General features: G+C 37.4%; 2 protein-coding genes across 4 annotated transcripts in view; one reads left to right on the top strand and one right to left on the bottom strand.

Moving 5' to 3' along the window:
- LOC138866202 (Kv channel-interacting protein 4) overlaps positions 1–10,000 on the bottom strand; it is a 284,998-nt gene that overhangs the window by 237,211 nt on the left and 37,787 nt on the right. For all 3 annotated transcript variants that reach the window (XM_070138203.1, XM_070138204.1, XM_070138205.1), the window contains exon 2: positions 7,186–7,292. In XM_070138203.1, coding sequence (XP_069994304.1) covers positions 7,186–7,292 — 107 coding nt within the window. The remainder of the gene's footprint in view (positions 1–7,185; positions 7,293–10,000) is intronic.
- Positions 4,545–6,859, top strand: LOC138866252 (uncharacterized). Its single transcript, XM_070138764.1, has 5 exons — positions 4,545–4,590; positions 4,762–4,787; positions 5,917–6,617; positions 6,655–6,664; positions 6,695–6,859. Exons 1-5 carry the CDS (start codon positions 4,545–4,547, stop codon positions 6,857–6,859), a joined length of 948 nt encoding a protein of 315 aa, XP_069994865.1.

Genomic DNA, 10,000 nt, shown 5'->3' with positions numbered 1-10,000 from the left:
TGTCAATCTTAAACTTTTGATTCAATAGTGATTGTGTCTTCGAATCTGACTCTTCATAGTCTATTAATTTAAAACCTTTAAGATAGATACTGGGTGAGAGCAAAACACGAATAAAACAAAAAAGAAAATAAACCAGAAATATGTAAAAAAACATGAATAAATAAAACTGACAGGGTGGGCGCAAAATGAAAGGATTCTAATTGTGTATAATTTATGCAATTTATGCAACAAAATAATCCCGCTCATCTGCATGAATAAAATGTGCAATAGGCCACGTACTTACACAAAATTCCAGGTAAAAGCAATGGAAAATGAGACACTCATTCCTCAGTCACACGACAGAACACAAGAACAAGGAGGTGTTAATTAATCCCAAAATGTATGGAAGGGAAAAAGAGGAAAAAATCGGACAAAGAGCTCTGTAATTGAATAAATTGATAAATAAAATCAGAGGATAAAATGATAACTAAAATATTAAGAAAGCATGAAACAATAAAGATACAGAGATGAATGAATGGAGAGGAATAGTATAAAGAAAGAAGAAAATGGAAACCTGAATAGACGGGGGAAACTTAAGAAAACGTAAAAAAAAGTAAAATAAGAGCCAGATACAAAACTTAAAAAAAGATCAACACATACACACACCTCACGAAGAATATTAAAATCAAACTGAACGTAAAAAAAATTAACACAAGATAAAACTATAGTCACGCTGTCAATGTTCTCTTTCAAATAGATTCAGGTGCCAGAGTGCCAGCCGCAGTCAGTGGTCACCATAAAACAAACTTTACCGGCCCTGTCACCAATAGCAGAGACGAATGCAGCGACTTGTTCCACTACATTTAATCCCTTCCGATGAAAAGTGTGACCTTTAATTGATCCTGAGGGTGTTTGACAGTTAATAAAGACGTGAGGAACTTGCGATTAAAGACTTTATTGAATCGGACTTCAGATTACCTGTCAGATCGAAGAGTCAGGGGGTGTGGTTTTCAAGGCTTCCCATCATCTTGCCTGGGACTTGCCGTGAGTCAATTAACGTTTTTGAAGACTAACGGGTGCTGACATACACGTACCGAGGTCTGAATTGTGCGCTTAATTTCACGGACTAATTAATTAAATTCATACGTATGCTTCTTAACGGTGGGTATTGGTGTATCGCATCTCCTGCCACTGTATAGGATGAAAGGTTTTAAAGAATGACTTTTTTACGAATTTTAAAAAGGAACGTATTTTGTGTGGTGGTATGTTGTATTATAACATGCTAAGGTAGCCAAGTTCTTTGAATAGTGGTACTTCGTTTGCTCTTGGTGACACGTGACTGATAAAAGGAGATGAAGTGTCAGGTACTGGTGATTAACAGATTGTATAAGCAGCATTTCTAAGAAAAATCGTATCGTAACTAGATTGATTGGGTGTCTCCGAAGAAGGTTTAGAGCCCCACCTCCTCCTTGTATACATATAACTAGGAATGATACTATTCCTCTCAATATCCGCATTAAAATTAGCCATTTTGAAAATATTCGACAGGTGCTGACAGCAAAAGATTCCGGGTAAGAATACCTGTTTCGTGAATGATGTCCATCACCAAGTGGAGAAATAAAACGAACTGTGCTTTTTCGTGAATGGTGTCCATTACTACGGTAGAGAAATAATTGTACTTTTTCTCTAACTGTGACATATAACGACACCCTCTCGCGGAGACCAAATCAAGTTCAGAAAGAAACAATGGTCTTCTCTAACTATGACGTATAACGACACCCTCTTGCACAGACCAGACCAAGTTCAGAAAGAAGCAATGGGCCTTGAACGAGGGAACCTTGCCCACGCCCAGACTGGTCCCACGAAGATCTCCCCAGTACTGCCAGGAGGACGTGATTAAAATGACTCGTCAAAGGTACAAGCAACCTCATCGACTATTGGCTGGATTGACTAAAGGTGAAGGGGTCGAAGCCAGTTGCCATGGAAAAAGAATATTCCATGTCGTGTTGAATTTAGGCGGTATCACGCACTTTAATTTTCGTAGGCGGGCAAATGATAGAACCTGTAGGTCTAATATAATAATAAATAATATAATAATATAATAAAATAACATAACCATAGTAACAGCTAAAAAAAATTGAGAAGAAAATGTAAAGTGTAATGATTATGCATCTTGGAAATTATTTAGAGAATAAATCTACAGTCAAATGTAGTTTATATGTAAAGGGAAAGATATGTCCACGATGGGAGATCTACAGGTTATGAGACCTATAGGTTATGAGACCTACAGGTTATGAGACCTACAGGTTATGAGACCTACAGGTTATGAGACCTACAGGTTATGAGACCTCCAGGTTATGAGACCTACAGGTTATGAGACCTAAAGGTTATGAGATCTACAGGTTATGAGATCTACAGTTTATGAGATCTACAGGTTATGAGATCTACAGGTTATGAGATCTACAGGTTATGAGACCTACAGGTTATGGGACCTACAGGTTATGACACCTACAGGTTATGAGACCTACAGGTTATGAGACCTACAGCTTGTGAGACCTACAGGTTATGAGATCTGCAGGTTATGAGACCTACAGGTTATGAGACCTACAGGTTATGAGACCTACAGGTTATGAGACCTGCAGGTTATGAGACCTACAGGTTATGAGACCTACAGGTTATGACACCTACAGGTTATGAGATCTACAGGTTATGAGACCTACAGCTTATGAGATCTACAGGTTATGAGACCTGCAGGTTATGAGACCTACAGGTTATGAGACCTACAGGTTATGAGACCTACAGGTTATGAGACCTACAGTTTATGAGACTTACAGGTTATGAGACCTACAGGTTATGAGACCTACAGGTTATGAGACCTACGGGTTATGAGACCAACAGGTCATGACACCTACAGGTTATGAGACCTACAGGTTATGATACCTACAGGTTATGAGACCTACAGGTTATGAGACCTACAGGTTATGGGACATACAGGTTATGAGACCTACAGGTTATGAGACCTACAGGTTATGAGACCTACAGGTTATGAGACCTACAGGTTATGAGACCTACAGGTTATGAGACCTACAGGTTATGGGACATACAGGTTATGAGACCTACAGGTTATGAAACCTACAGGTTCTGAGACCTACAGGTTATGAGACCTACAGGTTATGGGACATACAGGTTATGAGACCTACAGGTTATGAGACCTACAGGTTATGAGACCTACAGGTTATGAGACCTGCAGGTTATGAGACCTACAGGTTATGAGACCTACAGGTTATGAGACCTACAGGTTATGAGACCTACAGGTTATGAGACCTACAGGTTATGAGACCTACAGGTTATGAGACCTACAGGTTATGAGACCTACAGGTTATGAGACCTACAGGTTATGAGACCTACAGGTTATGAGACCTACAGGTTATGAGACCTACAGGTTATGAGACCTACAGGTTATGAGACCTACAGGTTATGAGACCTACAGGTTATGAGACCTACAGGTTATGAGACTTACAGGTTATGAGACCTACAGGTTATGAGACTTACAGGTTATGAGACCTACAGGTTATGAGACTTACAGGTTGGGACACATACAGGTTATGAGACCTACAGGTTATGAGACCTACAGGTTATGAGACCTACAGGTTATGAGACCTACAGGTTATGAAACCTACAGGTTCTGAGACCTACAGGTTATGAGACCTACAGGTTATGGGACATACAGGTTATGAGACCTACAGGTTATGAAACCTACAGGTTCTGAGACCTACAGGTTATGAGACCTACAGGTTATGGGACATACAGGTTATGAGACCTACAGGTTATGAGACCTACAGGTTATGAGACCTACAGGTTATGAGACCTGCAGGTTATGAGACCTACAGGTTATGAGACCTACAGGTTATGAGACCTACAGGTTATGAGACCTACAGGTTATGAGACCTACAGGTTATGAGACCTACAGGTTATGAGACCTACAGGTTATGAGACCTACAGGTTATGAGACCTACAGGTTATGAGACCTACAGGTTATGAGACCTACAGGTTATGAGACCTACAGGTTATGAGACCTACAGGTTATGAGACCTACAGGTTATGAGACCTACAGGTTATGAGACCTACAGGTTATGAGACTTACAGGTTATGAGACCTACAGGTTATGAGACTTACAGGTTATGAGACCTACAGGTTATGAGACTTACAGGTTGGGACACATACAGGTTATGAGACCTACAGGTTATGAGACCTACAGGTTATGAGACCTACAGGTTATGAGACCTACAGGTTATGAGACCTACAGGTTATGAGACCTACAGGTTATGAGATCTACAGGTTATGAGACCTACAGGTTATGAGATCTACAGGTTATGAGACCTACAGGTTATGGGACCTACAGGTTATGGGACCTACAGGTTATGGGACCTACAGGTTATGAGACCTACAGGTTATGAGACCTACAGGCTATGAGACCTACAGGTTATGAGACCTACAGGTTATGAGACCTACAGCTTATGAGACCTACAGCTTATGACACCTCCAGGTTATGAGACCTACAGGTTATGACACCTACAGCTTATGAGATCTTTGTGAGGAAGTACTTTCAAGGTAGCTAAACCCTCGTGGCGGCATTCCACTCATGGGCGGCCGTTGCGTGTCATTCATGAGGGCTGGCAAATGGCCCTCACGAGAGATAAAAGTGTTTACGATCTCGCAGACAGTCAGAGTGCATGAGTGTCGCCTTGATTTGTAAACCTCCAAGTTATTCTCATCTATTAGGGGCACGTCAGGTCCCTGTGTATCGGGTACGGTTCGGAAGGGACCTTGTGTACTGGGTGGTTATGTCCTTCCCTTGGTGTAGTATACGTAAAAGGAATTAAAATAAAATAAAATAAAATGAATACGTAAAATTTGTGTAGTATACGTAAAAGGAATTAAAATAAAATAAAATAAAATGAATACGTAAAATTCGTGTAGTATACGTAAAATTAATTAAAATAAAATAAAATAAAATGAATACGTAAAATTTGTGTAGTATACGCAAAATGAGTTAAAATAAAATAAAATAAAATGAATACGCAAAATTCGTGTAGTATACGTAAAAAGAATTAAAATGAAATAAAATAAAATGAATACGTAAAATTTGTGTAGTTTACGTAAAAAAAACTTGTGGCTGAATTGGCGAAGAGTGTGACGGTGAAGGCTGAGGCTTGACGTGTGTCTGAATGAGAGGGATAAAAATAAAGAATAAAGCGTAAATGACATTGATTCTCTATTCGGCCGATACTCTGTAAACACACACACACACACACACACACACACACACACACACACACACACACACACACACACACACACACACATATATATATATATATATATATATATGTATATATATGTATATATATATATATATATATATATATATATATATATATATATATATATATATATATATATATATATATATATATATATATATACACACATGCATAAATAAACACATACACATGCATATATATATACATACATACATACATATACACAGATACATGTGTGTGCTTGTGTGTGTGTGTGTGTATTCGTGTGTGTGCGTGCGTGTGTGTGTGTGCTTGTGTGTGCGTGTGTGTGTGTATTCGTGTGCGTACTTGCGCGAGTGCCTCGTTCTGGCTCACGCCCACCGTTGCTGGCCGTTACGCCTCCCCCCCCTCCCCCCTCCCCCCCGTGACCGACTGAGGCAACGGAAAGTACGATCAACAAAATGCTTTCGAGTTCAGCTGATTGGTTCCTATCGTCTCCTGACAACGCTTGCCAATCAAAACTCAAATCTTAACGTTCACTACAGATAAAATAATTTTAGTAGTTATTAATCTCACTATTTTTTTTTTCTATTGGTATTCTTATATAATGCTAAGAGCTATTACGGCATCTCAGCTTAATTCCGGTTCCCAGTTGAATACCGGTTCCCAGTTAAATCCCGGTTCCCAGCTTAATCCCGGTTCCCATCTAAATTCCGGTTCCCAGTTAAATTCCGGTTCCCAGCTTCATTCCGTTTCCCATCTAAATTCCGGTTCCCAGTTAAATTCCGGTTCCCAGCTCAATCCCGGTTCCCAGCTTAATTCCGGTTCCCAGCTTGATTCCGGTTCCCAGCTTGATTCCGGTTCCCAGCTTGATTCCGGTTCCCAGCTTGATTCCGGTTCCCAGCTTGATTCCGGTTCCCAGCTTGATTCCGGTTCCCAGCTTGATTCCGGTTCCCAGTTAAATTCCGGTTCCCAGCTTAATTCCGGTTCCCAGTTAAATTCCGGTTCCCAGCTAAATTCCGGTTCCCAGTTAAATTCCGGTTCCCAGCTTGATTCCGGTTCCCAGCTTGATTCCGGTTCCCAGCTTAATTCCGGTTCCCAGCTAAATCCCGGTTCCCAGCTTCATTCCGGTTCCCAGTTAAATTCCGATTCCCAGCTTCATTCCGGTTCCCAGCTTAATTCCGGTTCCCAGTTAAATTCCAGTTCCCAGTTAAATTCCGGTTCCCAGCTTAATTCCGGTTCCCAGCTTGATTCCGGTTCCCAGCTTGATTCCGGTTCCCAGCTTGATTCCGGTTCCCAGTTAAATTCCGGTTCCCAGTTAAATTCCGGTTCCCAGTTAAATTCCGGTTCCCAGCTTAATTCCGGTTCCCAGCTTGATTCCGGTTCCCAGCTTGATTCCGGTTCCCAGTTAGATTCCGGATTCCCAGTTAAATTCCGGTTCCCAGTTAAATTCCGGTTCCCAGTTAAATTCCGGTTCCCAGTTAAATTCCGGTTCCCAGCTAAATTCCGGTTCCCAGCTTCATTCCGGTTCCGAGCTTAATCCCGGTTCCCAGCCTAATTTCCGGGTTCCCAGCTAAATTCCAGTTCCCAGCTAAATTCCGGTTCCCAGTTAAATCCCGGTTCCCAGTTTAATCCCAGTTCCCAGCTTAATCCCGGTTCCCAGTTCAATTCCGGGTTCCCAGCTTCGTTCCGGTTCCCAGCTTAATCCCGGGTTCCCAGCCTAATTTCCGGGTCCCAGCTTCGTTCCGGTTCCCATCTAAATCCCGGTTCCCATCTAAATCCCGATTCCCAGCTAAATCCCGGTTCCCAGCCTAATTTCCGGGTTCCCAGCTTCGTTCCGGATTCGTGCCTTGTCGCGCCCCAAAACCCGAAAGCTAAAACGGAACATCAGATTAAGACTTACCTGTTTGAACCCCCTGTACATGAGCCGGATCTCCTGCCGGGTGAACTTGGTTTGTTTGCATAGTTCCTCAAGCTTGACTGGTCTGTGTTTCACCGGCCGCACTGTCTCTGTAAGGGAAGGATAATTTTGTTTAGATCTATAAATTATGAAGTGTAGATTAGGTGTATTTGTTGTTTATATTGAAGGCAAGGGTGTCAATTGGAGGTAATGAGACCCTGTTAATTGCGATGAAATTAGAGCATTATGACAATCAGACTGTATCTATATTCGGTTTTAATTCAGCATCGGAAAAAGCTTTCTGGTTCATAGTGATAAGAAGGATAAGGATGATAATGATAATATTAATAATGTTTGCATAGTTCCTCAAGCTTGGCTGGTCTGTGTTTCACCGGCCGCACTGTCTCTGTAAGGGAAGGATAATTTTGTTTAGGATTCTGTAGATTGTGTAGATTAGATGTGATTGTTGTTTATATTGAGGGCAAGGGTGTCAATTGGAGGTAAGGAGACCCTGTTAATTACGATGAAATTAGAGCATTATGATAATCAAACTGTATCTATAATCGGTTTTGATTCAGCATCGGAAGAGGCTTTCTGTTTCATAGTGATAAGAATGATAAGGATGATAATGATAATATTAATAATGTTTGCATAGTTCCTCAAGCTTGACTGGTCTGTAAAGGAAGGATACATTTGTTTAGGATTCTGTGATGGTCTATAAATCATGGAGTGTAGATTGGATGTGATTGTTGTTTATATTGAAGACACTGATTAAATTGGAGGTAAATAGACCCTGTTAATTACGATGAAATTAGAGCATTATAATCATCGAACAAGATTAATGATCTGTTTCAGTTCAGCATCGGAAAAAGCTTTCTGGTTCATAGTGATAAGAAGGATAAGGATGATAATGATAATATTAATAATGTTTGCATAGTTCCTCAAGCTTGACTGGTCTGTAAGGGAAGGATAATTTTGTTTAGGATCCTGTGATGGTCTATAAATCATGGAGTGTAGATTAGATGTGATTGTTGTTTATATTGAAGGCAAGGATGTCAATTGGAGGTAATGAGACCCTGTTAATTGCGATGAAATTAGAGCATTATAATCATCGAACAAAATCAATGATCTGTTCCAGTCTAGCTTCGGAAAAAGCTTTCTGTTTCGTAGTGATAGGAAGGATAAGGATGATAATGAGGATATTAATAATGTTTGCATAGTTCCTCAAGCTTGACTGGTCTGTAAGGGAAGGATAATTTTGTTTAGGATTTTATAATGATCTATAAATCATGGAGTGTAGATTAGATGTGATTGTTGTTTATATTGAGGGCACGGATGGCAATTGGAGGTAATGAGACCGTGTTAATTGCAATTAAATTAGAGCATTATAATCATCGAACAAAATCAATGATCTGTTTCAGTTCAGCATCGGAAAAAGCTTTCTGTTTCGTAGTGATAAGAATGATAAGGATGATAATGATAATATTGATAAGGATTTCATTATTATTATTGGTAGTAGTAGTAGTAGTAGAACTAATAGTAATATTAGTATTGATATTAGCATGATCATCCTTATCATTTTTATTACTATCATTATCATTATTGTTATCATTATTATTATTATTACTATTAAAATCATTGTTATTGATATCATGATTATAATTGTTATCATTATCAACATTATAATAATAATCCTTATCATTATCATTATTATTAGTATCATTATTATTATCATGGTCACTAACAACATTATTATCATTATCATCATCATTATTATTATTATTATTACTATTATGGTTACTATTATCAATATCATCAATGCTATGATCATCCTTATAATTAAAATTGTTTATTACTAGATATCATTATCATTACTATTACCATTAAGATCATTATTATCATTGCCATCATCATATGCAGTTATCATTATTATCATCATCATTATTAATATCATCATTGTTTTTCCTATTATCAGTGTTATGATGATGATCATGAATGTTATTTTTCTGATCGTTATCCTTACTATTGATATTATTATCATCATCTAGATTTTTATCCTCATTGTTGTTATTATTACTGCTGTTACATTATTATTATTATTATTATTATTTTTATTACTATTATTATTATTATTGTTATCATTATTATCATTACTAACAGTATTATCATTATCAATATTATTGATATTATTATTGTTATTATTATTATCATCATAATTATTTTCATTATTATCGTTATCCTTATTGTCATTATAATTATCTTTATTTATTGTCATTTTTATCATCATTATTATCATTATTATTCCCATTATTATCATCTTTATCATCAGCATTATTATCTGTCATTATCATCAGCATTATTATCTATCATTATCATCATTATCATTATTCGTAATTATCTGTTTTATTATTTCATTATTATTGCTTCTATTTCCATTATTATAATTATCATTATCATCATTATCATTATCATCATTATCATTATTATAATTCTATTATTGTTATTATCATTGTTATCATAAGTTGTAGTAGTGTTGTTATTATTGTTATTACTATTATTATCATTATCATCATTACTGTTGTCATTTACATTTCCTATATTCTAATTAGTACCTTTTTATCATTGCAGTTATTATAATTAAAATTTCTTTATTATTATAAATATTATTATTATATAAAGTAATTATTATATAAAGTTATATTATCATTAATAATGATTATCATTCTCCTTATTATCATTAATATTATTGACCTTGTTTTGATGAATAATTTTTTTGTTATCATTACTATTGTTGTTAGTCATTTTATTATTATTGTTA

Source organism: Penaeus vannamei, chromosome 24 (genome assembly GCF_042767895.1).
Source record: "Penaeus vannamei isolate JL-2024 chromosome 24, ASM4276789v1, whole genome shotgun sequence".
NCBI classification, from domain to species: Eukaryota; Metazoa; Arthropoda; class Malacostraca; order Decapoda; family Penaeidae; genus Penaeus; species Penaeus vannamei.
The sequence above is the reverse complement of the archived record's forward strand: the minus strand, read 5'-3'. Positions and strand labels throughout refer to the sequence as shown.

What these genes read in the sequence shown, in the direction of transcription:
- LOC138866252 (XM_070138764.1), top strand. Translation starts at nt 4,545, where the DNA reads ATGACACCTACAGCTTATGAGATCTTTGTGAGGAAGTACTTTCAAG. An exon ending in TGTGAGGAAGTACTTTCAAG is followed by an intron (nt 4,591 to 4,761) that starts GTAGCTAAACCC and finishes CTCATCTATTAG; the next exon opens with GGGCACGTCAGGTCCCTGTG. An exon ending in GTCAGGTCCCTGTGTATCGG is followed by an intron (nt 4,788 to 5,916) that starts GTACGGTTCGGA and finishes ACGGCATCTCAG; the next exon opens with CTTAATTCCGGTTCCCAGTT.